We start from the raw sequence: 26,649 nt of genomic DNA, 5'->3' as shown, positions 1-26,649 counted from the left end.
TGTGCTGAGATTTCAGTACTTTTTGTAAATAAAATAGTGAGCAAAAAAGTAATAATTTTAGTTATTAAATGTGAAATTTCTTGGAGGCTACAGGTAAAAATGTATTTGAAACATACTGATCCAACATGTCCAACAACAACCTGGAGACTGGGGTAAAAGAGCTGCTTTTCCAAGTTGCTGCCGCAGACACACAGTCTGTTGGGTGAATATTAACACCATTTTCACTGCCAAAAAAAATCACAAAAGTGATTTTGTACCATGCGGTCTCTACTGTTGCATTTGATTAATATTCTGATTCGATGAGTTAAGTTTATATTCAGTGCTTTTATTTTGCTTCTATTGCAGGTTTCTTTATCAGACCATTTTACAAGATGATGTTGGGAAAATCAATCACACTGAAAGATATGGAGTCAGTGGTGAGTACAAAAGCAACTCTGAGTCACTGCACATACTCTGTTGGACAATCATAAAAAATCAATCACTATCTCAGCTACAAGGCCCTGAAGAATTTCCCCAGAAATTGGTTGCAACTTGAGTGTGTGTTTGTGTACAGGGTGACCTTACATTGGACTTTCTTTCTCTCAAGATTATACAGGATTGCTGTTCTCAATGCTCCCTATGGTACATAGATATCCTGCAATGTTTTGTTCCACTGTATGACCTATAATAGCAACATACTATAAATTCTAGTGATACAGTTGATTTTAGATGAACAGTTAGAGTGGAACAAGACAGTGGTCCAGAACTTATGATCTCCTGATGGGCGTACCAGAAAGATACTCCCCCAAGATGTGCTGGGGTCTCCTTGGAAGCGCCCATGCACTGACAATACAGAAAATGCCTGGGAAGATTCACTTTGATGGGAATTTCTGCTGCATCCGAAACTGAGTTTGAATCAGAGACTTCAGGTAGTTCTAACTCACTTACTGAAAATAGTTACCTAAGAAAAGTTCGAAGGATTAAAACAAGTTCTAACTCTTGGATAACAATGCTACTGACTCTTCAACTCTGCGTCGCCAGCACCCCTAGAATTACCCAAGCACCCCTCCCCTGTCACTTACCAACAATCAAACTATTCTCCACCCATCCTACTCCTTCACACATGTATTTGCTGTATTGAGCTACATCTTGACTCAAAGAGGAACAAAGCATTCTCTCAGCTGCTGTATGTACAAAATGTTTGAGTAAGTTAAGGTGATGTTACAAAATAAAATTTCTCTGAATGACATTGTCATATCAGCCAAGTTCTAGTAAATTACGTGCGATCGTTCTGCATTTCTTAGTCACTCGTTTTATGAACAACCTTTTTTTCAGTTGTTTTGATATCCTTTTTCCTGCCTAACTGCCCCTATCATAACACCCACATTTTGTTCAGCAACTTAGCATGGCATAACAGGAAGAGAGAAATTGTTTACAAAATTCTACAGCATGGTAGTCTAATGACATCAATAACAAAAATAAATGTGCTGTTTCACTTGTGGAAATTCGGCCCTTGATTTGATATTCATCTTCCTCTTTATTTTAAACATTAAAACTACCCCAATGCGCATTCTTTCAGATCATTCAGTTTCTGTTAATGGTCAATTTGTTGTACTAGTTTTTGCTTCTAATTTTGCTTTACATAACACCTTTTGAACCATGTGTCCATCTTGTGTGCTTACTTCCCTAAATGTTATTGAATTGGGGGCTGGGGCGTCCAAGTAATTGGTGGAATCAGACTGTCACTTCATGAAAACAGAAAATGCTGGAAATATTCAGCAGGACTGACAGCATCTGTGCAGAGAGAAACAGGGTTAACATTTCAGGTCAGTAACTATTCGTCAGAACTGGGAGTGCTGAGGGGTGCTATATTCATTAAGTCAAGCAAGTGTTTGAAGGGGACGGAGGAGAGAACAAGTGGAAAGGTGTTTGGGTGGAAGTCAGGAAAGATCAAATGACAAGATAGATGCTGCTAAAAGGCAAAAAGAAGTGCTAATGAATTAGATGTTCAATGTATGCTATGTATGCATTTGCACACTCTTAACGCATTAAATTATTGTTGTTCCATTTTAGGATGGCGAATATTTCAATTCTTTGAAATGGATTCTTGAAAATGACCCAACTGAGCTGGATCTCAGGTTTTGTATAGATGAAGAAAACTTTGGACAGGTGTGTAGATTTCGAACTGCCCACAGATTTTAAGATTGCAATATTTCAAGCTATTTATGCTGCCGACATTTACAAAAAGAGTACATAAAATCAAGCTTTTGAGAATTCCGATGGAAGAAATTCTCCAAAATTGAATCAGTGTGGAAGACAAGGGTACAGCATTTTTACAACAATCTTCAGCTAGAAGTGTTAATGATAATCCATCTCAGTCTTTTTCTGAGCTCCCCAACATCAAAGATGTCCGCATTCAGCCAATTTGATTCACTTGACATGATATTAAGAAATAGCTGATTGCACTCAATACTGCAAAGACTGTGGGCAATAGTAATGGAGGCTTGGGCTTCGGAATAACTGCACCCTACCCTAGCCGAGCTGTTATGGTATGTGGCCATCTACCTGGCAATGTGGAAAATTGCCCAGGTATGCCCTGTCCACAAACAGCAGGACAAATCCAACCCAGCTAATTACATCTAATCAGTGTATTCCCAATTGTCAACTAAGTGCTATCAAGCAGCACTTACTGATCACCGACAGTCAGTGTGGGTTCCCATCAGGCCACCCAGCTCCTGACATCACATCTTGGTTCAGTCATCAGCCAAAGGGCTGAATACAAGAGGTGAGGTGAGAGTAACTGTCCTTGATGTTAAGGGAACATTTGACCAGGTGTGGCAACAAGGAGCACTGGTAAAACTGGAGTCAATGGGAATAAGAGGGAAAGCTTTCCAGTTGTTTGAGTTATATCTAGCACAAAGGTTGTTATTGTTAGAGGTCAATCATTTTGCTCCCAGGATATCGCTAAAGGAGTTCCTCAGCATAATGTTCAAGACCCAATATTGAGCTACTTTATCAGTGACGTTCCCTCCGTCATAATGTCAGAAGTGGGGATGTTCATTACAGAATGTTCAGCCTCATTTGTGACTGCTCGATCACTGAAGCAGCATGTGCCCAAATGCAGCAAGATCTGGATAACATTTGGACTTAGGCTGTTCAGTGGTAAATAACATTGGCACTACACAAGTGCCAGGAAACGGCCATCTCCAACAACAGAGAATCCAAATATCGCCGTGACATTCAATGGTATTACCATTGCCGACTTCCGCACTATCAACATCCTGGGGGTGACTGAACTGGACCAACCATATAAATACTGTAGCTACCAGAGTAGGCCAGAGGCTGGGAATTATGCAGTGAGTAGTTCAGCACCTGACCCCCACCCCCCCTCAAAGCCTGTCCACTATCTACAAGGCACAAGTCAGGAGTGTGACGGAATGTTCTCCGTTTTCCTAGCTGAGCGCAGCTTCAACAACATTCAGAAAATTCAAATTAGAATAAATTGTGACAATTATCCACTAAATGGAAGAAAGCCTTGAAAAGGCATTAATTCCTGTGACCATACCTGTTGTTTTTTTTTGTTGGAAAAGGCATCGGTGACCTTTCTTGCTATTGATAATGTCACATGGATGGTTAGAGTAATGAGTTGATTGGAGATAGTCAGCATGGTTTTGTGGCGGGTAGGTCGTGCCTTACTAACCTTATTGAGTTTTTTGAGAAAGAGACCAAAGAGGTGGATGGGGGTAAGGCAGTGGACGTGGTGTATATGGATTTTAGTAAGGCGTTTGATAAGGTTCACCATGGTAGGCTTCTGCACAAAATGCAGATGTATGGGATTGGGGGTGATCTAGGGAACTGGATTAGGAATTGGCTAGCGGATAGGAGACAGAGGGTAGTGGTTGACGGTAAATATTCATCATGGAGTTCGGTTACAAGTGGTGTGCCTCAGGGATCTGTGTTGGGGCCACTGCTGTTTGTGATTTTTATTAATGATCTGGATGAGGGTATAGTTGGGTGGATCAGTAAATTTGCTGATGACACCAAAGTCGGAGGTGTGGTAGATAGTGAGGAAGGGTGTCATAGTTTGCAGGAAGACTTAGAAAGGTTGCAGAGCTGGGCCGAGAGGTGGCGGATGGAGTTTAATGCAGAGAAATGTGAGGTAATTCACTTTGGTAAGAATAACAGATGTGTTGAGTATAGGGCTAACGGGAAGACTTTGAATAGTGTGGAGGAGCAGAGGGATCTAGGTGTATGTGTACATAGATCCCTGAAAGTTGGGAATCAAGTGGATAAGGTTGTTAAGAAGGCATACGGTGTCTTGGCGTTTATTGGTAGGGGGATTGAATTTAGGAGTCGTAGCGTTATGTTGCAACTGTACACAACTCTGGTGCGGCCGCACTTGGAGTATTGTGTGCAGTTCTGGTCCCCACATTACAGGAAGGATGTGGAGGCTTTGGAGAGGGTGCAGAGGAGGTTTACCAGGATGTTGCCTGGTATGGAGGGGAGATCCTATGAGGAGAGGCTGAGGGATTTGGGGTTGTTTTCGCTGGAAAGAAGGCGGCTAAGAGGGGATCTTATTGAAACATATAAGATGATTAGAGGTTTAGATAGGGTGGATAGTGATAGCCTTTTTCCTCTGATGGAAAAATCTAGCACGAGGGGGCATGGCTTTAAACTAAGAGGGGGTAGTTATAGGACAGATGTCAGGGGTAGGTTCTTTACCCAGAGGGTGGTGAGGGATTGGAATGCCCTGCCTGCTGCAGTTGTAAATGCGCCTAGTTTGGGGGCGTTTAAGAGGTCTGTGGATAGGTTTATGGACGAAAAGGGATTGGTTTAGGTTAGTGGGTCATTGTTTTTTTTTTTAACTGGTTGGCGCAACATCGTGGGCCGAAGGGCCTGTTCTGCGCTGTAATGTTCTATGTTCTATGTTCTATGTTTAACCATCTCCTGCAGTTTTCATGGAGCAGCTGGTCCACTTAAGCCTCAGCTGATGTATTATCTCTGTTAACTTGTGATTGTTTCTTCGCTGAGTGATATCTCTTTGGTAACTCTATTTAAAAAGATAACCTATTGCAGCCATACAGCATGCCAGAAAGTTCCTTTTTGTACAGTTGATGGTTTTTAAACATTCATTTCAGTATGCATTTCTTTGGAATGATGTCTATTAAATGTTTCATGAGGTCTGAATTTAAGTAATCACGCATTATTGTTTTTGTTTGAGCATCATCTTTTTTGACAGCCTCTTTATTGTGCATCTTCAATAATTTAACATGTCCTTTGTAGACCTATCAAGTGGATCTGAAACCCAACGGTTCAGACATGGTGGTTACGAATGAAAACAAAAGGGAATATATCGAGTAAGTGACTATTTACTTAATTTAGCTGACCTAACCTTCTCATTACCTTCTTTGTGTCTTCCCCTCAACTACAGATGCTAGTTATTCCTAAGTATTGTGACTATTTTACTTCTGGCTTGTTGTGAATTTTTTTAACATAATAGTTATATTGGAAACGTTAGTGTCTAAACCAGAAGGTTTAATGAGGTTTGTGCTTTGCCACCGCAATTTCAGAAAGGTTGGATTATTGCTCTGCCACTCAAGCTTGTGTTCCCACCTTTGTGATAACTAATTTTCAAAAGGTATTGAGACATAATAGAAATTGTCAGTTTAATGTTATTATTTGGGCTCCCTATTGCATAATGAAAGTTACAATTGCTGTTTGGAAGTATTATTGCTAGAACGTTAATTGTATAAGTAATGAAGGGCATTTGGTCCATCTGGCTGGTTCTTCTATGATTGACATAGGAATAGGATTAAAGGCGTGTTGCATCATTCACTGAGATCATGACTATTCTGAGACCTAACTCCACATAACTGTCTTTGCCCCTTATCCCTTAATGCCATTAGTTAACAAAAAAATGAACCTCTGCTTTAAAAATTAATTATTGACTCAGCATCAATTGCAATTTGTAGAAGTGCGTTTCAAACTCCTACCACCATGTGTGTCGTTATGTTTCCTAACTTTATTCCTGAAAGATCTGGCTCTAGGATTTATGCTGTGACCCTGTCTGTATTCTACAATCAATGGAAAAGAAATTTTTCATGACTTCATCTTCATCTTTATCTTTATATTTTGAATATCTTAATACTTCTTCCCTTTCCTCTCTCTAGTACCTTAAATGCTCATTTCAAATGAAGCAATGATTTACTTGTCCTTCTTTCAATTCAGTAAACCATTTTTACTGCTCACATTGTAGTCTTCTGTACACTGGGGAGTCCAAACACAGATTGGGCAACCATTTTTTGGAACAGTGCATTCAATTCAATTTAGCAAGCTTGACCTTAAGCACCCAACGTTCTCTTTCTGATCTCACTTTGGCATCATCTTTTTGACAGCCTCTTTATTGTGCACCTTACAACAAAGGCCAACAAGAAACAACACTATCTCTTTCAGTTAGGCACTTCACAATTTTCTAAACTCAACATTGAGTTCAACAATTTCAGATCAGAGCCACTTCTATCTAGAAGCACAAGGGCAGCAGATACATGGGAACACCACTATCTGCAAGTTCCCCTCCAAGCCATTCACCATCCTGACCTGGAAATATATCGCTGTTCCTTCACAGTCACTGGGTCAAAATCCTGGAATTCTTTCCCTAACGGCATTGTGGGTCAACCCCCTAAACGTGGACTACCACGATTCAAGAAGGCAGCTTACCACCACCATTTCAAAGGCAACTAGGGATGGGTAATAAAGGCTGACTAGCCAGTGATATCTATGTTCTGGCTTAGAGCCATAGAGGTTTACAGCATGGAAACAGGCCCTTTGGCCCAACTTGTCCATACTGCCTTTTTTTTTAAAACCCCTAAGCTAATCCCAATCGCCCGCATTTGGCCCATATCCCTCTATACCCATCGTATCCGCGTAACTGTCTAAATGCTTTTTAAAAGATGAAATTGTACCCAGCTCTACTACTACCTCTGGCAGCTTCTTCCAGACACTCGCAACACTCTGTGTGAAAAATTGCCCCTCTGGACACTTTTTTGTATCTCTCCTCTCTACCTAAAACCTATGTATAAATGAATTAAAAAACCTCTTGTTTTGTCTTCTTTCAGCAATTATTGCTGATTCTGGTTTTCCCAACTACCCTTTCTCTAGATCCATTTTTAAAAAATATATCCCCTTACTACCTCATTCTATCGTGCACTATCATTTCTCTTGTCATTTAATCCTTCCAACCTATCACAGGCCTTTCCTTCTGTTCTTCCTCACACCACCTCAAGCCAGTCCTCGTACCCTGCCTCTGCATTTGCCTAAAAACTGTTATATTTGTACATTTTTTGTAGTTTTGGCAGAAGATTATCAACTTTTATAACTACTTTAATTCTGTTTCTCCCTTCACAGTTACCTGGCCTACCATGTATTTCCGCATTTTTTTTGTTTTTGTTTCCCCATTCCCTTAAGCTGTATTACAAATCCCTTATAATTTTATATTTCAATCTACACTATTTACAAGCTGCTCATCTTCTGTTTTGACGTATTTTGCTTTTGTGAAGTCGCTGTGAAATGCCTTGGGGTGTGGTATTACATTTAAAGTTGAACATAACAAATTTTGGTTTTGTGTCATTGGCTCCCAATCCCCTTGTCAATCTGCAAGTGCTTTGGTCCTAACATGGATCCCTGTGGGATGCGTGAGTCACATCCTGCCGTTTAGAGTATTGATAATCCCTACTCTTTGTCTCCTGCTGCTGAGTCAATTTCCTACTCAGATTGATATTTTGCATGCAATTCTAAGAGCACTTGGAATATAGCGTTCAATTCCGGTAGCCACACTACCAGAAGGATGTGGAGGCTTTGGAGAGGGTAAGGAAAAGGTTTACCAGGATGTTGCCTGGCATGGAGAGCATTAGCTATGAGGAGAGGTTGGAGAAACTTGGTTTGTTCTCACTGGAATTATGGAGGTTGAGGGGTGACCTGATCGAAGTTTACAAGATTATGAGAAGCATGGACAGAGTGGATAGTCGGAAGTTTTTTTCCAGGGTGGAAGAGTCAGTTACGAGGGCGTGCAGGTTTAAGGTGCAAGGGGCAAGGTTTAACGGAGATGTACTAGGCAGTTTTTTTAGTGGAAGTGGGTACGGTAGTGGCTTTTAAGGGGTGTCTTGACAAATACATGAATAGGATGGGAATAGGGGGATATTGGAAGGGTAGTGCACTTTTGTTAAGTCGAGCAGCATGGCCAGCGCAGGCTTGTTCCTGTGCTGTAATTTTCTTTGTTCATGCTGTACCTACCCATCACTTCAATTATACCAAAGCTTTGTTTCCTTCTCATCTGTCATTCAAGGTATTTGTCGTACTTGGTATGAAGAATTTCTTGATCATAATCCTAAACTTGTCTTTTATCAGTTTGTACCTAGGCCCTTTTGCTCAGTAATTGTAGTTTAAGAAATAATGCTCAAAATTGGCTTTTTCTATCACATTTAATATTTTAAATATCATTTCTATAACATAATATTTTCTCATAGTTATGTCCTTTAATGCTGCAGATCAACATTGTGGTCCCTCTCTGTACTAGACCAGTGTTTATTTCAGCATCAGTGAGGTCTCAAAACTAGCCATCAGTTGTCTCAGAGAGGCAGGTGTTTTCTCAACCAGCTGAAACGTTTAAACAGCTAAAGATCAAAGTAAGTTACTGAGTCTGGATTCAATTTTTACTTTGTTTCTTCTCCACATGCAGCTTAGTCATCCAGTGGAGGTTTGTAAATCGGGTGCAGAAACAGATGAACGCTTTCATGGAGGTAATAGTTGTTTTTGTAAAGTAGATTTCAATATCCATCTTGAACTGTTTGCTTCATATGCCAGTAGCTGTTACCTTATTCATAATGTGCAAAGTGCTGAATGAAGAACAAAATGTGCACGCCAGGATTTGCATGTGTGTATTTTTGAATTCCAGGTACGTGGCTTTCCACAAGAGTATATGTGGCATAAAATGTTCCTCACATTCAAATTTGTGTTTCTCCTATCAAGACAAGTAGTTATTCAAAACATGACCTTTTGTTCAGACTTCAGAGTTGTTTTAATAATTGTGCCAGCAAATTCATTAAATATTGACAACTGCTGGGGGAAAACAAGATGTGCAGTAATTTAAAGGTACCACAGGGTGGTGCTCAGTACACTTTATATCAAATATTTCACTTTCTGCATAGAACATATTGTTAACATAAATTTGGACATAGCTGACGTACATTAGTTTCTGCACGAATGTTTTGAGTGGGATAGTGGTCCTTGTGTCACCCAGACTGTGCCAGATCTTCAGCCTTTCTATTCTTAAATAGCAGTGATCAATGTATATTTGGACAATGTTAGTGGGTGGTGAGTAACCTAGAAACTAGAAGCAGGAGTAGGCCATTCGGTCTTTCAAGCCTGCTCCACCACCCATTTTGATCATGGCTGATCATCAAATTCAGTATCTTGATTTTCCCCCACTCCCCTTATCCATTGATCTCTTTAGCCCCAAGAGCTATTACGTAATTTCTTCTTGGAATCAGGCAACATTTTGGCCTCAACTACATTCAGTGATAGTGAATTCCATACATTCGCCATCCTGCTGGGTGAAGAAATTTCTCCTCACCTCAGTTCTAAAAGGTTGACCCCTTATCCTCAAACTATGACCCCTCGTTCTGGACTCTCCCACCATTAGTAACGTTCTTTCTGAATCTATCTTGTCTAACCCTGTTAGAATTTTATAAATTTCTGAGGTTCCCTCTCATTCTTCTAAACTCCAATGAATGTAACCCTAACTGACTTGGTCCCTCCTCATGACAGACCTGCCATCCCAGGAATCAGCCTGATAAATCTTCACTGTACCCTGTCAATGGCAAGGATATCCTTCCTCAGATAATGACACCAAAATTGCATACACTACTCCAGGCATGGCCTCATCAAAGCCCTATACAATTGCAGAAAAACATGCCTATCCCTGTTCCGAAATCCTCACGCTCTGAGTGCCAACTTACTATTTGCCTTTTTTTACTGCCTGCTTATTTTCAGTAATTGATGCACAAGGATTCCAAGGTTTCATTGAGTATCCATCTCTCTCAATTTACACCCATTCAAGTAATAATCTGTCGTCTTATTATTGCTACCAAAGTGGATAATCTCACATTTATCCACATATGCAAGCAATCGGTTTTGTTTGAAATTGTATCACTTGTGCACAAGTGTTGTAGCTCATTGAACAGCCAATGAAATGGAACTATGGAGGAGCAATGCAGGAGATCACATTTTCAAAGCCTCTTGTGACCACATATTAATGGATACTAAGCAGAGGCCAAGCACTACTTCAGTGAGAATTAGGGAAAAATTGTTTTTGCTTCTGTGCAGCTCTTAACTCTTGATTATATCGCAAATTGGCAAATTAGCAGCCAACCCTCATCACCTTGAATGGTAAATTGTGTCAGGATAACAAAGGAAAAAAGCAAAACATTTTTCAACATATTCTTAATACTTGGCTAATTTAGGTCTCCAAATTTTCTAACAACAAATATGTATGTATGAAATGTACTTATTTGGTGCAGTATTCATAATATTTTGTACACAAGTGTTGATACTTTTCTCTTTCATTGAAATTCATTTGCAGGGCTTCACGGAACTCATCCCTATTGACTTGATTAAAATATTTGATGAAAATGAACTTGAGGTTAGTGTTTTTCTTGTATATTTGTATCTCCAGTTATAACCTTGAACAACTTCTCCAATCTCCACAATTGGGAAGTTTGAAAATATAGTCTACTAATAATTTGGAGTTGTTGTAAATTGCAAAAGATATAATTATCCAGCGGCTCTTATACAACACAGGAGCCACCTTCACGTAATTTCCAATTGATAATACAAATTAAGCAAACCCACATTTAGACTTGGCTGTAGCCAAACTTCGTCCATCTTTATGTTCACATTTAAAAACATCAATTTGTTTTCATGCTTGCATGCATTGATTTTTGCTGTTGACTTATGATGTGATGCTAACTCTTTGAAGCCCCAGGGGAACCTTTTCTGTCACTGAACATCAAATTATCTTGCGTTATCGACACAAACAGGTTGCTCAACTGGTCCGTACTGACAAAAGCTCCATGAGAGCCTCTTCCCACCTGTCTCCTTCCAATCCTATTATCATATCCTTCCATTCCATTCCCCCTCATGCTTCTCTAACTTCCCTTTAAATATGTCTTTACTATTTACTTCAACTAGTAGGTGGGTGCTAAATTTGTCATTCTTGCTATTCTTTGGGTAAAGACATTTTTCCTGAATTTCTTCTTGGATTTATTGGTGACTATCCTATATTTATGGCCTGTCATTGTATTCCTGGCCTTTCCCACAAATAGAAACATCTTCTCGACATCTCGCCTCTTAAACACTTCCATATATGGTCACCCATCAACCTCTCTTTTTCCATTGAAACTAGAGCACCAGTCTGTTCAGTGTTTCCTGATGGGCATTGTATCCCAATTATGGTGTTATCCTTGTGAACCTTTTTTGCACTTATTTCAGTTCATCGTTGTTACAGTATAAATTTAACAATTTTTCTGCTTTTCAATTTTATTGCTGTCAAAATGAACCTGAGTTTTTGGTTAGGATTTTTTCCCCTTTATTAACCTGATCACTATTTTTAATGATTTCTGTATCTGAACCCCCACATCTCTCTGCACTTCAATCTCATTTAATCCCTTATTATTCAAGCAGTATTATTAAGCAGTCCTTATTCTTTCAATGATTTTAAAATCAATTTGCTAATTATACAATTAACAGTAAAGGTGCTCACTGACTCTTCCAGCAAACATCTTCCATTAGAATTTTGTTCGTCCGGGTCATCCAAATAGGTCACAATACCTTCTAGGAAAAATATGTCCTTCCTTAGGTAAGGAGGCCAAAACTGTGCACACTACTCCAGGTATGGCCTGATCGATGCGCTGTATGGGGCTGCATGATGGCACACTACTGCCTCAGAGCGTCAGGAACCCAGGTTCGATTCCTGCCTTGGGTCACTGTCTGTGCAGAGTCTGCACGTTCGCCCTGTGTCTGCGTGGGTTTCCTCCGTGTGCTCCGGTTTCCTCTTCCATTCCAAAGATGTGCAGGTTAGGTACGTTGGCCATGCTAAATTCTCCCCCCGTATACCTGAATAGCCACCGGAGCATGGTGACTAGGGTATTTTCACAGTAACATCATTGCAGTGTTAATATAAGCCGACTTGTGACACTAATAAATAAACTTTTAGTTTAAATTGTAGTAAGATTTCTTAATTATTGTACACCAGTCCATTTGTAACAAGAATTAATGAATCTTTTGCCTTCCTATTGGTTGTACGTTCCTGTTAACTTTCTGTGATTTGTGTACAAGGACGCCCAGGTCCATGCGGATGCAAACATTTCTCAGTTCCTCACCATTCAACAAAAAGTTCTGCCTTTTATTTTTCCCACCTAAATGGGTAACTGCACACTTTACCATATTATATTTCGTCTGTCAAGTTTCTGACTACTGATTCAAACTGTCTATATCTCTCTGTAGCTTCTTTGCCTCCTCTTCATCGCTTACTTCTCCATCTAACTTTGTATCATGAGGAAAACTATGTACACTGCACTCAGTCACCTCTCAGTCACCTCATCTGAGTCATTAATGTAATTCATAAAAACCTAACGTCCAGGTACTGAACTTTCTGGTGGTCGCTAGTTGCAGGTTACCAACTGAAAATGTCCCATTTATTCCTACTCTGTTTTCTGTCCATTAACCAATCCTCCATCCAGGCTATTATATTGCTCTAAATCCCATACATTTTAACTTCATGATTCTCCTATGATTCATATAATTACCTTTTGTGTGGCACCCTATCAAATGCTTTTTGAAAATACAAATACACTTGAGCCATTGGTTCCCCCTTATTGTTCTTGTCACTTCCTCAAAAATTAAACCTTTCACAAATCTGTGTTGACTCTGCTGAATGATATTATGATTTTCTAAGTGTGTTGTTAGTATGTCACTATCAAGGTTCCAGTGGTTGACTGTTACCACTCCAGTTGGCTAACTGGCCTGTAATTCCCCAGTTTTTCCTCCTCTTCCTTTCTTAAATATCGGGGCTATGTTTGTCACATTCCAATCTTTGAAAACTGTTCTGGAGGCAGCAGGAAGTGTAGATGGAGTCAATGGATGGGAGGCTAGTTTGCATGATGAACTGGACTACGTTCATAACTCTTTGTAGTTTCTTGTGGTCTTGGTCAGAGTAGAACCCATACAAAGCTGTGGTGCGTCTGAAAAGGATGCGTTCAATGGTGCATCTGCAAAAATTTTTTTTTATGAATTCATGGGACATGGGTGCCGCTGGCTGGCCAATATTTATTGCCCATCCCTAGTTGACCTTGAGAAGATGGTGGTGAGCTGTTGCCTTGAATTGCTGCAATCCACATTCTGTGGGTTGACCCACAATGCCATTAGGTAAGGAATTCCAGGATTTTGACACAGTGACTGCGAAGGAATGGCAATACATATCCAAGTGAGGATGGTGAGTGGCTCAGAGGGGAACTTGCAGGTGGTGCTGTTCCCATTTATCTGCTGCCCCTTGTCCTTCTAGTTGGAAGTGGTTGTGGGTTTGGAAGGTGCTGTCTAAGGATTTTTGGCGAAAAGCTGCAGTGCATCTGGTAGACAGTACATACTGCTTCTACTGAGCATTGGTGGTGGGAGGATTGATATTTGTAGATGTGGCCAATCAAGTGGGCTGCTTTGTCCTGGATGGTGTCAAGCTTCTTGAATGTTGTTGGAGCTGCACCCATCCAGGCAAGTGGGGAGAATTCCATCATGCTGTTAACTTGTGCCTTGTGGATGGTGCATAATCTCTGCGGACTTGGGAGGTGAGTTACTCACTGCAGTATTCCTAGCCTCTGATCTGTTCTTGTAGCCACTGTGTTTATGTGGTTAATCTAGTTGAGTTTCTGGTCAATGGTAACCCCAAGGATGTTAATAGTGGAAGGGTTCAGTGATGGTTACACCATTGAATGTCAAGGGCGATGGTTGGAGTGTCTTACTGCTAATAGTCATTGCCTGCCATTTGTGTGGCACAAATGTTACTTGCTACATGTCAGCCCAAGCCTGGATATTGTCCAGATCTTGTTGCATTTGAAAATGAACTGCTTCAGTATCTGAGGAGTTGTGATTGATGCTGAACATGTGCAATCATTGGTGAATATCCCCACTTCTCGCCTTATGATGGAGGGAAGGTCATTGATGAAGCAGCTGAAGATTGTTGGGCCTGGGACACTACCCTAAGGGACTCCTGCAGAGATATCCTGGAGCTGAGGTAACTAACCCTCCACAAACACAACCATCTTTCTATGTACTAGGTATGACTAACCAGCAGATAGTTTGCCCCCAATACCCATTGATTCCAGTTTTGCTCAGGCTCCTTGATGCCACACTTAGTCGAATGTGGCCTTGATGTCAAGGGCTGTCACTCTCATTTCACCTCTGAAATTCAGCTCTTTTGTCCATATTTGAACCAAAGCTGTAGGTTTTTTTTTATAGTTATTATTCAGTCTTGTTAAAACTGTACCGAAACTGGTTTTAGCTAACTCAGTCTGGCAGATAGATCCGAGTGCATTGCACACTCACAGAGTCAAGTTTATCCTCACTCCAATGAGGTCAGGAGCTGAGTGACTCTGGCAAAACCCAAACTGGGCGTCACTGAGCAGGTTATTGCTGAGCAGGTGCTGCTTGATAGCATTGTTGATGACCCCTTAGTTCACTTTACTGATGATCGAGAGTCGACTGATTAGCAGTAATTGGCCAGGTTGGATTTGTCTTGCCTTTTCTGAGAAAGTCATAGTGGATGTGTCGAATTTCCTTAGCCTTCTGAGAAAGTAGAGGATTTAATTAGCAGAATAGATAAGGGGGAAACTGCTGGATGTGGTATTTTTAGATTTTCAGAAAGCTTTTGATAAGATCCCACACAAGAGTTAGTAAACAACATCGAGCATCTGGGGAACATTCTGGCACTAGTTTAGAACTGGTTAACAGCCAGAAAGCAGAGTGCAGGAATAAATGGATCACTTTGGGGTTGGCGGGCTGTGACTAATGGGGAACCACAATGATTAGTGCTTGAGGCCCAGCTATTCACAATCTATATCAATGACTTAGATGTCAAGATTAAATGTAATATTTCCAGGTTTGCAGATGACCCAAAACTAGGTGAAAGTGAGATTTGTGAGGAAGATGCAAAGATGTTTCATTAGGATTTTTAGGTTAAGCAACTGTGCAAAAATTTGGCAGCTGGAATACAATTTGAAGAAATGAGAGGTTATCCATCGTGGTTGGAAAAACAAAAATAGAGTATTTACAGCAGTTGGAAGTGTTGAACTTCAAAGGGACTTCCTGATTGACATGGAATTTTGCTGAGGCCGGACTGATAGGTTCTGGTGAGGGGTTGGTAGCAATCACTTTGGACAGGTGGGTGGACATGAAGAGGCAAATCTGTTGGGAAGAGCCTTCGATTAGCACTGGGGGCCCAGCATAAGTCATAAACCTCTGCTCCCTCCTCCCTACCATCAAACTGGCCAGTTAAAGCTGCTGTGCTGTGTTGAGTATAATCACTCATTGATTTCCCACTTACGTTTTTCGACTGGGCTGTGGTCAGGGTGACCTACTGCTAAGATTACAATGGAATTTGTGGAAGATGCACACTGCCCTAAGTTACCTGTTTTCGTGCCCATTGGTGACCTGTAAAATCCAGCATAATATGATTAACTTGGAGGACAAAGCAATACACACTTCATTTGTGGAATTCAAACTTTTCATTGAGGGTGAAAAGCTGAAAAAAGATTGGTTTTGTTAGGAAATTTATACAGGGGGGGGGTTGAATGCTGTGTTCTCTGTTAAAGTGCACATGCCTATGCTACATGAAAATGAGTGTTGAGATTATGTACCCAAGAACGGTTTCTAGTTCTTATTTTATCAACCAATTAGGCACATCTGGATTCCGAAATCGTCGCTGAAAGATAGTGGCTAAGTGAAATAAGTAAAAATCAGTACTGTTTGTGTAAATATAGTGCCTTTGTTCTGTAACAGACTTAAATCATGACGTTTATGTTTGTGCAACTTTGTCTTTATTTTAGTTGCTGATGTGTGGCCTTGGCGATGTGGATGTCAATGACTGGAGGCAACACACAGTCTACAAGAACAACTACTGTACGAACCACCCAGTTATTCAATGGTTTTGGAAGGTATTGTATAATTAGCCATTTAATCCAGCTACAACAGTGAGCAGTTACTATATTCTTTGCTGAAGCTTTCATTTTGCGATACTCAAACGTTCATATGTCTGTAAAATTGTTTTTAAAGTAGCTTTTGCACCATAATTTACTGCTCCTAGGCATGTGCTTTAATTTCAAGAGTAGATTTTGGTTTATTCACAAGCACTTTAATAGCAGGGATGTGTAACTTTATCTGTGCATTGACATTAATTAAATGTTCCCCTGGTTCTGCATCGCAAGGTTTTGCTGTGTTAGCTAAATTTAATGCAAAATAAATGAAAGGAACTTGAAGTGGTTATTTACACAGCAGTAGTAACACTATACTTAGGAGATGCATTGATTTCCCCATCCTCACTTCCCAGTGAGGACTGGCATTCACAAGAGATGCACATCAGAAAAGTGCACGTTCTCATCCATTAATTGACCAGTAACTCTATTTTGAAGCAGATCTCCATTATTGTACTAGTATCAGATTTAAAGTGCGACATTTCCTTTTTGATGCTGATGAAACAATGAAGTGATGGTAATTGCTGCCCTTATCTGTCTCCTGCTATCCATGGAGAGTACAACCTCCCATTTATCAACAGCATATGGACCAGAAAGTCTTCCAAACCCTGAATATTTCAATGAATTATGATTCTAGAATCGCTTGGCTGTTTTCCTAAAAGCCGAGATACTGCTGCAAGACATATGCTTTAATTTACACTCAGAATTAAAGCACGTGTCTTGGAGCAGTAAATTATGGAGCAAAAATGACTAAGAGCAATTTCAGATTGTAGAAGCTATTACCAAGGCCTCTGTTGTTCAGTAGAAATGGCTGACACCCACAGGTGTGGCTAGGCACCATCATATTATCCAAATGCTTTACCTCAACACACTCACACAATGCGAGTAAATACAGAGCTTGTGTTTTTCCTTCAGTTTACTATCTACTATTATTCAGTAACCAAGGAATTAAAGCACTCACTCTCCTTTTATTATGATATGGACAAACACACAATTCTCTACTCAATTTTTTATTTACCAATTAGGAATTCAGTTTACCGCTTCTGTGTTCCCAATTTAGCCACATGTATCTAAAAACTAATCTATTGGACAATACTTCTGTAGATTATCATGTCCAGTAATGAAATGATTAAGTAATTTGCCAGGTCAACAAAGCAGCAGGTTAGCAGGCCTTCCCAGTGTCCCAAGTCCAGTCAGTTTTACACACGTGGCTGCCAGCCCACATGTCAATATTTTGGAAGAAAATATTTGAAAATTTTACTGTGGAAAGAAATGTGTTTTGACATTCACAAAATAATTCTGCTCACCTTACATTTGAGATTCTAGAGATTTGGCCCATGCAGCTTCTTGAAAGGCGCTTCTTCAGTGAGTGCTACTGTAACAGTGGCACCAGTAACACTGAAATGTAACATGTGGCCAAATCATGGGTTGAGCTTCCTCGTGCCAAGAGGGTCAGGATGACCCTTTTGGGGGAGGGGCAAAAACTAGAATTTTGGCTTGGTCCCACAGCAAACTCAAAGATTTGTGTTCTGTTTTTAATGCTATACTATCCACATTAACAGTGCAGATATTTTGTGTTGGAACCTTTTGCTTTTAAGCTTCCTTCTTCAAACCTGCGAAATTATAAAACAAAGCTCAATAGACCAAATAGTTTGGCCCCGTTCCAATTTTCTTGATGGTGACTAAAGCTGTTAATTCTTTTAGAATTAACAGAAATTTCTTGCCTGAATGCGAGGACTTTGTCCCCTAGACTTCAAACTCCTTGTTCTTTGTTATCTTTTAACATCTGTGCACTTTATGGAATAAAGCAGTTTCAGAATAGTTTCGGTGTGTGTCTTTTACATAGACTACTGAGATAAAGATAACCTGAAAGATGGCATAGCCTTGAAAATGATGGAGTATGTGACATCTCAGTTGGTAGATGAGTTAACGTTTGATGAGCTTTGAAAGCCTTTTAAATTTCCAAGTCATTCTCAAAATACTAAAGATGGATATTTAATATAGTTTGGAAACAGTTTTGTTGGTATGCAATGTGTTCCTAAAATGGGACGGGATAGCTGTGTTTCACATTGTAAAAATACAATGTGCCATACCCAATACTCAATTGAAATAAAATTCCACCAATATACCTTTTGAGTAGCTGAGAGAACATTCACATGTTCACTCCTGGTAGCAAAGACCAACACCACCACTATGAAAAACAAATTAAAGATTATAAACAAGAGTTCCCGTCACAGCATGGGCCAACCTGGAACTTTTAAAAGGAGAAATAAATCCTCAGGTTAAAAATACTTAAAGTCAAGGAGTTTCTCACAGGTCTCCATGGACTTTACCGTTTTTTAAAGAAGTGTTTGTGTTTTGCATTCCAGAACTCCTGTGAGTTGATGTATTTAATTGTATGAACATTGGAAAGTGGTACAATCAAGTGACTAGAGTGAAAAGAATTTCTTTGCAGCGTCCGCTCTTTTTAAAATTGGTGTCAATCAAATCCCTCCCTCCAGTTATTGCTAAATTTCGCCCATTCATTTATTTTCCTTTAAAATGTAAAATTAAATAGATTTATAAATATTTCAACTGAATAGTAAAGGATCTTGTTATCATGCTTGGTGTTGCAAACAATTGTTCCATGATATTGATTTTTCAGCTCTTAGAAACAAAATTTAATGAGCCGCAAAGAAGTGAGTCAGGATAGAATTTCAGGGGAAATCAATTAGTTTGACTTTTCCTTTCAGCTCGTGTTGCAAAATGTTTAGTTCTGTGTATGCAATTTGGAGATGATTCTATTGGGGCTCGGCTGTATCTGAAAGCACCACAATATTTACCCAAGCTTCAGGGTTCAGTGAACCAAGTTGTGCAATTATTCTTAGTACAGTTAATACTGATGAATGTTGTTGACTTGAAACTACTTTGTTTTTAAAGGCCTTTTGTACAGGAAATCAAATCTGTAGTTGAAAGAACAGACTGAATATTCACTGAATAAGAACAGATATGGTGAACAGTGACCATAATTCCGTAAGCTTTTGGATACTGATGGAAAAGGATGAGTGTTGTTCTAGGGTTAAAGTGCTAATTGGGGGAAACTAACTACAACCAGATTAGGCAGGATCTGGAGGCTGTTGTTTGGGAGAGACCGAGGATAAATTTGCACCTGGCATGTGGGAGACTTTTAAGGAGCAGTTAATCAAAGTGTAGGACAGGCATGTGCCTGTGAAAAGGAGGAACAGGAAAGGCAGGATTCAGGAACCGTGGATGATCAAGGAAATTGTGAACCTAGTCAAAAAGAAAAAGGATGCATACATAAGGTCTTGGCCACTGAAAACAGGTGAAGTGTTTGATGAATACAGGGAAAACAGAAAAGAGCTCAAACAGGGAGTTAGGAGGGTAAAAAGGAGTCACAAAATGTCCTTGGCGGACAGGATTATGGAGAATCCCAAGACATTTTACACATATATTAGGAACAAGCTAGAGGAAGAGTTGGTGAACTCAAGGACAAAGGAGGGAGATTATGTGTAAAACTAAAGAAAGTGGGTGAGATCATTAATGAGTACTTTGTATCAGTATTCACAAAGGAGAGGGACACATCGATAGATGGTGTCTTGGAGGGGTATACAAACCCTATAGAACGAGTCATTATTACAAGGGAGGAAGTGTTAGGTGAATTAAAAAGCATTAAGATAGATAAATCCCCAGGGCCAGATGGCATTTATCCCACATTACTGAGGGAGACAAGAGATGAAATTGCTGGGCCTCTAACATCTTTGTTTCCTCGTTGGTCACTGGTGAGGTCTCAGAAGATTGGAGGATAGCCGGAGAATTACGGGCCAGTGAGCTTGTGTCAGTGATAGTGAAATTGTTGGAGAAGATTCTTAGAGATAGGATCTGTACACGTTTGGAACTCAATGGTCTTGTTAGCGACAGACCACATGGTTTTGTATGAGGGAGGTCATGACTTGCTAATTAATTGAGTTTTTTGAGGAGGTAACAAAATGATTGACAAGGGAAGGGCTGTGGATGTTGTTTACGTGGACTTTAGTAAAGCATTTGAAAGGTTCATCATGGCAGACTGGTGCAAAAGATGAAATCACATGGGATCAGGTGTGAACTAGCTAGATGGATTCAGAACTGGCTTAGCTACAGAAGTGGAGATGCTGGTGTTGGACTGGGGTAAACACAGTAAAAAGTCTCATAATACCAGGTTAAAGTCCAACAGGTTTATTTGGTAGGAAAAGCAACTAGCTTTCGGAATGCTGCTCCTTTGCCAGGTAAATGGGAGATCTGTTCACAAACAGGGCATGTAAAGACACAAACTCAATTTACAAAATAATGGTCGGAATGCAAGTCTTTACAGGTAATCAAGTGTTAAAGATATAGACAATGTGAGTGGGGAGAGTATTAAGCACAGGTTAAAGAGATGTGTATTGTCTCCAGCCAGGATAGTGAGATTTTGCAAGCCCAGGCAAGTTGTGGGGGTTACAGATAGTTTGACGTGAACCCAAGATCCTGGTTCCAGATGCTGAAAAATGCCCTCATAAGAACAGGATTGGCGCTCGACTCATTAATCGACAGTTCCAATGCGCCACAGTGAAAAACCGCACCAATCTCCTCAGAAGACAAACACAGGACACGGCAGGCAGAGTACCCTTCGTCATCCAGTAGCCCCCCAGAGCAGAGAAGCTACGACATCTTCTCCGGAGCCTTCAGCATGTCATTGATGAAGATGAACATCTCGCCAAGGCCATCCCCATACCCCCACTTCTTGCCTTCAAAGAACCGCACAACCTCAAACAGAGCATTGTCCACAGCAAACTACCCAGCCTTCAGGAGAACAGTGACCACAACATCACACAACCCTGTCACAGCAGCCTCTGCGAGATGTGCCGGATCGTCGAAATGGATGCCATCATCTCTCATGAGAACATTATCCACCAGGTATATGGTACATACTCTTGAAACTCGTCCAAAGTTGTCTACCTTATACTCTGCCGGAAAGGATGTCCCAAGGCATGGTACGTTGGGGAGACCGTGCAGTTGCTACGACAACAGATGAATGATCATCGCTCAACAATCCTGTTGGGGAACACTTTAGCGGTAACAGGCATTCGGCCTCTGAGCTTGGGTAAGTGTTCTCCAAGGCAGCCTTCACGCCACATGACAACGCAGAGCCATTGAACAGAGACTGATAGCCAAGTTTCTCACACATGAGGACGGCCTCAACTGGGATCTTGGGTTCATGTCATACTATCTGCAACAATCCGCACCCCCCCCCCCCCCCCCAACTTGCCTGGGCTTGCAAAATCTCACTAACCATCCTGGCTGGAGACAATACACATTTCTTTAACCTGTGATTAACCTCTCCACTCACATTATTTATACCTTTAAGACTTAATTACCTGTAAAGATTTGCATTCCAATTTTGTACATTGAATTTGTGTCTTTATATGCCCTTTTAATGAACAGAATTCCCACTCACCTGATGAAGGAGCAGTGCTCCGAAAGCTAGTGGCTTTTGCTACCAAATAAACCTGTTGGACTTTAACCTGATGTTGTGAGACTTCTTCCTGTGTTGGCCAAAGAAGACAGAGGGTAGCAGTGGAAAGTTGTTTTTTTTGAATGGAGGTCTGTAACTAGTAGTGTTCTTCAGGAATCAGTGCTGGGAACTCTACTGTTTGGAATATACATAAATGACTTGGAAAAAAATGTGCCTGGTCTGATTAGCAAGTTTGCAGATAATGCTAAGTTTGGCGGAGTTGCGGATAGTGGTGAAGATTGTCAGAGAATACAGCAGGATATAGACAGACTGGAAAATTGGACGGAGAAATAGCAAATGGAATTTAATCTAAACAAATGCGAGTTGATGCATTTTGGTAGATCCAATTCAGGTGGGAGCTATAAACTAAATGGCAGAATGATCAGGAGCATAGACACACAGAGATCTGGGAATACAAGTCCGCAGATGGAAAAGCTGGTGAAGAAATCATATGGCATGCTTGACATGGATCTCTGGGGGGGTGGTAGGGGGGTCTGCTGCCACTCTGTAGGCAATCAGTTGGGGGGGTGGGGAAGGTGGCAGAGGGTTGCGATCGGTCTAGGTCATGGGGGGATGGTGTGGATAAGGGGGACGGTGATGTCTGTGGGTAGTGGGAGCTGGATAAGATGGACATTGATGTCTGTGGATATGGGGTTGGGTGTGGATAAGGCGGACAGTGGTATCTGTGGGGGCCATCGCTCCCACTTTTCACTCCCGAGCCACTTTCTCCGCTTTCTGTGGCTGGAGAGCAATCTGACATGGCCGCGCTTTTTCAAAATGTTTTCTAACTACGCATGCACAGTTCAGAGCTCCAATCGTTTTGGGTGCGCTAAGCCCCACCCACAGCGCGATTTGGACTCGCGATCTTATTTTCAGGCTGAGTGCATATAGGAGTGCCTGAAAGCAGATTTCCAAGTCTGAATTATGCCCAGAATCAGCACTTAGAATGAAAATGGTAAAATTAGGCCCTCTGTGAAGTTTGCAAGTTCTGCATGAGTTTCCTCCAAGTGCTCCGATTTTCTCCCATAGACCAAAGATGTGCAGGTTAGGTGAATTGGTCATGCTAAATTGCCCCAAGAGGTGTACGTTATGGGGATTAGCGGGGTTTATATGTGGGGTTCCAGGGAAAAGGCCTAGGTAAGATGCTCTGTCGGAGAGTCAGTGTAGACCTGATGGGCCAAATGGCCTCGTTCTGCACTGTAGGGATTCTTTGACATTCCCATGTAAAGTCACTGAGGCAAAAGTATTAATGCTATTTAACAAAGGACTCCTCAATGTCCAGTGATATTTATTTTAAGTTAGAGATTATTATCTTCCAGTTCTGTATGCACTGATTAACCTACAATGGTTCTTGGTTGAGCAACAACCCGATGTCAAAATTCTCATCCTTGTTTTCCATTCCCTTCCTGGCTTTGCCTCTTCTGAACTCTGTAGTCTCCTCCAGGCCTCTAAATTTTCCAAGAAATTGGCGATCCTCTAATTGTGGGTGCTTGTGCAACCACAATTTTAATTGTGTCACCAATGGTGGCCTTAGTCTTCCATTACTTCAGACCCAAGGTCTGGATTCCCTTCACATCTCTCTGTCTTCCAACCTCACTTTCCTCCTGTAGACATTCCTTGAAATCTACCTCTTTGACCCAGTTTTTGGACATCTGGCCTAACATCTCCATATGTGGCTTGCTATCTTACTCCTGCAGAGCGCTTTAGAACATTTTGTTATGTTAAAGACCTAATATAAATATAAGTTGTCATTGCAGCAAGGTAAAATAATCAATGATTTAGTTATGTATGACCAAAACCTATTCTTAATGGCAGATATTTTTTATTATGCTTCCTACTTTCTTGATTATTCATTTCACCGAGCCACTATTTCCTTCCAGGCTGTGTTACTGATGGATGCTGAGAAACGTATCCGGCTACTGCAGTTTGTTACTGGAACTTCAAGAGTGCCTATGAATGGGTTTGCTGAGCTATATGGTGTGTCCTTTTTACCTTGTCTGCAAGCTTTAACTCTCACGTTTAAATTTTATTTAATGTTAATCTCCATTTGGATACAACATTTCATTCAAAAACGCTTAAAACTTTCATTTATAGATTATAGTAAACATAATCAATTTGTTAAGTAAATATGATGTATGCAGCCAAATCTTTGCTTCACTTTTTTATTCATTCTTGGGGTATGGATGCTGTTGCCAAGCCTATTGTCTGTAAAAACAAAAGGGGGTTATTTGCTCAATGTTTCAACATATGCTTTTAAGATGTTCTAGAAACATGTTTTTAAGAACTCCTGCTATACTTTCTGTTATTTCACACAGGTTCCAATGGTCCTCAGCTGTTTACAATAGAACAGTGGGGAACTCCAGAAAAGTTACCAAGGGCTCACACATGGTAAGAGGTTATTAAATGCAGAAGTTAATATTAATTGCATGAGAAGACTAATGGAATGCTATATTTTATTGCGAGAGGAATGGAGCCTTTGAAAGGATTGAGCAAAGAATTGACATAAGGATGTTATGCTTCGGCAGTACAGGCATTCTTAGAGTGAGACCACAGCTCAAATGCTGTGTGTAGTTTTGGTCTCCTTATTCAAGGAAGGCTGTAAATGCATTGAAGATGGTTCACAGTTTATTAGTGTCACAAATGGGCTTACAGTAATGAAGTTACAGTGAAAATCCCTGAGTAGCCACACTCCGCGCCTGTTTGCATACACTGAGGGAGAATTTAGCATGGCCAATGCGTCTAACCAGCATGTCTTTCAGAACTGAAAGAGGAAATTGGAGGAAGCCCACACAGACACGGGGAGACCATGCAGACTCCACACAGACAATGACCCAAGTTGGGAATCGAATCCAGGTCCCTGGCACTGAGGCAGCAGTGTGCTAACCACTGTGCATTCAGAGGAGGTTTACTAGATTATACCTGAGGAGATTGTCTTATGAGGAAAGGTTGGACAGAGGGCTGGAGTTTTAAAGAGTGGTGGGAGATTTGATTGAAGTACATAAGATTCTGAATTATCTTGACAAAGTGGATGTTGAAAGAATGCTTTCTCTTGTGTGAGTCAAAAATTACGGCTATTGTTTAAAATTGAGCCACCATTTTAGGACAGAGATGAGTTTTTTTGAAGGTTGAGTGACTTTGGAACGCTCTGCCTTACATGGCAATAGAAGCAGGGTCATTGAGTTATTTTGTTTTAAATATATTTTTATTGAAGACCTTTCCCATTTTTACAAATAACAAACCCTCAAAAGCTGGGTGTGGTGCATCTTAATCATTTTTCAGTTTGGTATGGCTCCTGCTCTGCCCAAGACCACAAGAAACTACAAAAGGTTGTGAATGTAGCCCAGTCCATCACAGAAGCCAGCCTCCTATCCATTGACTCTGTCTACGCTGCCCGCTGCCTCGGATATTCTCTCTTCCACCTTCTTCCTTCAGGGAAAAGATACAAACGTCTGAGGTCACGTACCAACCAACTCAAGAACGGCTTCTTCCCTGTTGCTGTCAGTCTTTTGAATGGATTTGCCTTGCATTAAGTTGATCTTTCTCTACACTCTAGCTGTGACTGTAACCCTACATTCTGCACTCTCTCTTGTTTCCTTCTCTGTAAATGGTATGCTTTGAGTATATAGTGCGCAAGAAGCAATACTTTTCACTGTATGTTAATGCATGTGACAATAATAAATCAAATTAAATCAAACATACACAGAAAAAGACAGGAAAACACCACATAGTGTGATTAGATTATCCATTGTAGCCAGTGCTTCTAACCATATAATTCAAACTAGAAGCAGGAGCAATCCATTCGGCCCTTCAAGCCTGCTCCGCCATTCATTTTGATCATGGCTGATCATTGAATTCAATATCCTGATCCTCCCTTCTCCCCATATTCCTTGATCTCTTTAGCCCCTAGAGCTATATCTCATTTTTTCTTGAAATCGCGTAACGTTTTGGCCTCAACTACATTCTGTGGTAGTGAATTCCATACATTCACTGCCCACTGGGTTAAGAAATTTTTCCCCACCTTTGTTCTAAAAGATTTACCCCTTGTCCTCAAACTCTGACCCCTAGTTCTGGACTCACTCACCCACTGTCTAACCCTGTTAGAATTTTACATGTTTCTATGAGATCCCCTCTCACTCTTCTAAACTCCAATGAATATAATCCTAACCAGTTTAGTCTCTCCTCATATGACAGCCCTGCCATCCCAGGAATTAGCCTGGTAAATCTTTACTATACTCCCTCAATAGTAAGAACATTCTTCCTCAGAGGGCAATGAAAAGATATTTTAAAGAATGGGGCAATAACAGGATAAAGCTATGAGTGTATAGCATATATTTCCTCTAGCCTCAACTACACTGGAGGTACCATTGATACAAAACAATGGGCAGGATTTTCCTCCCTCTTTGTAGTGTGTTTCATGATGGCGGCAAGTGGCACACCACTTATTGGTGGCGGGATCTTATGGTCCCACTGTTGTCAATGGGATTGCTCATTGAACGCACACCTTGCAGCCAGGAAACGTGTAATGGGGGTGCGCCATCAGTGGGACCATAAGATCCCTCCAGCATAAATGGCATCAAGGTTTCAGTGCATGTCTTTTCCCAGGATGTTTGATCTGCCTGTACCTGTACAGGAATAAGTTAGAGATACTTTGTCCCCAGAATAACAGAAATACAAAGAATACACAACACCGTTAATCTTAGAGGGTGAACGACGTGGATGAGTTCAAAAAAGTACTCATCAACACCTCGTCAAGGAATTGGAAATGGGCAATAAACATTGGCATTGCCAGCAATGCCTACATTCTGTAAATGATTTAAAAGTAAACTGACTTGACCTCATCCACCTTCTTAG

At 40.7% G+C, this 26,649-nt stretch overlaps 1 protein-coding gene and 1 long non-coding RNA gene across 11 annotated transcripts in view; one reads left to right on the top strand and one right to left on the bottom strand.

Annotated features, from left to right (window-relative positions):
• Positions 1-17,675, bottom strand: part of LOC145337216 (uncharacterized) — a 58,850-nt gene extending 41,175 nt beyond the window's left edge. For both annotated transcript variants that reach the window (XR_013885335.1, XR_013885332.1), the window contains exon 1: positions 17,579-17,675. This is a non-coding gene — a long non-coding RNA (uncharacterized LOC145337216). The remainder of the gene's footprint in view (positions 1-17,578) is intronic.
• nedd4l (NEDD4 like E3 ubiquitin protein ligase) overlaps positions 1-26,649 on the top strand; it is a 427,841-nt gene that overhangs the window by 398,493 nt on the left and 2,699 nt on the right. For all 9 annotated transcript variants that reach the window (XM_080181786.1, XM_080181803.1, XM_080181795.1 and 6 more), the window contains 8 exons: positions 346-416; positions 2,053-2,148; positions 5,263-5,336; positions 8,714-8,774; positions 10,616-10,675; positions 16,128-16,235; positions 23,679-23,775; positions 24,114-24,186. In XM_080181786.1, the coding sequence (XP_080037912.1) occupies positions 346-416; positions 2,053-2,148; positions 5,263-5,336; positions 8,714-8,774; positions 10,616-10,675; positions 16,128-16,235; positions 23,679-23,775; positions 24,114-24,186 (640 nt within the window). The remainder of the gene's footprint in view (positions 1-345; positions 417-2,052; positions 2,149-5,262; positions 5,337-8,713; positions 8,775-10,615; positions 10,676-16,127; positions 16,236-23,678; positions 23,776-24,113; positions 24,187-26,649) is intronic.

The sequence above is a fragment of the Carcharhinus amblyrhynchos genome, chromosome 1 (genome assembly GCF_965287045.1).
Source record: "Carcharhinus amblyrhynchos chromosome 1, sCarAmb.v2.hapA, whole genome shotgun sequence".
Lineage (NCBI taxonomy): Eukaryota > Metazoa > Chordata > Chondrichthyes > Carcharhiniformes > Carcharhinidae > Carcharhinus > Carcharhinus amblyrhynchos.
This window is presented reverse-complemented; position numbering and strand designations above follow the sequence as displayed.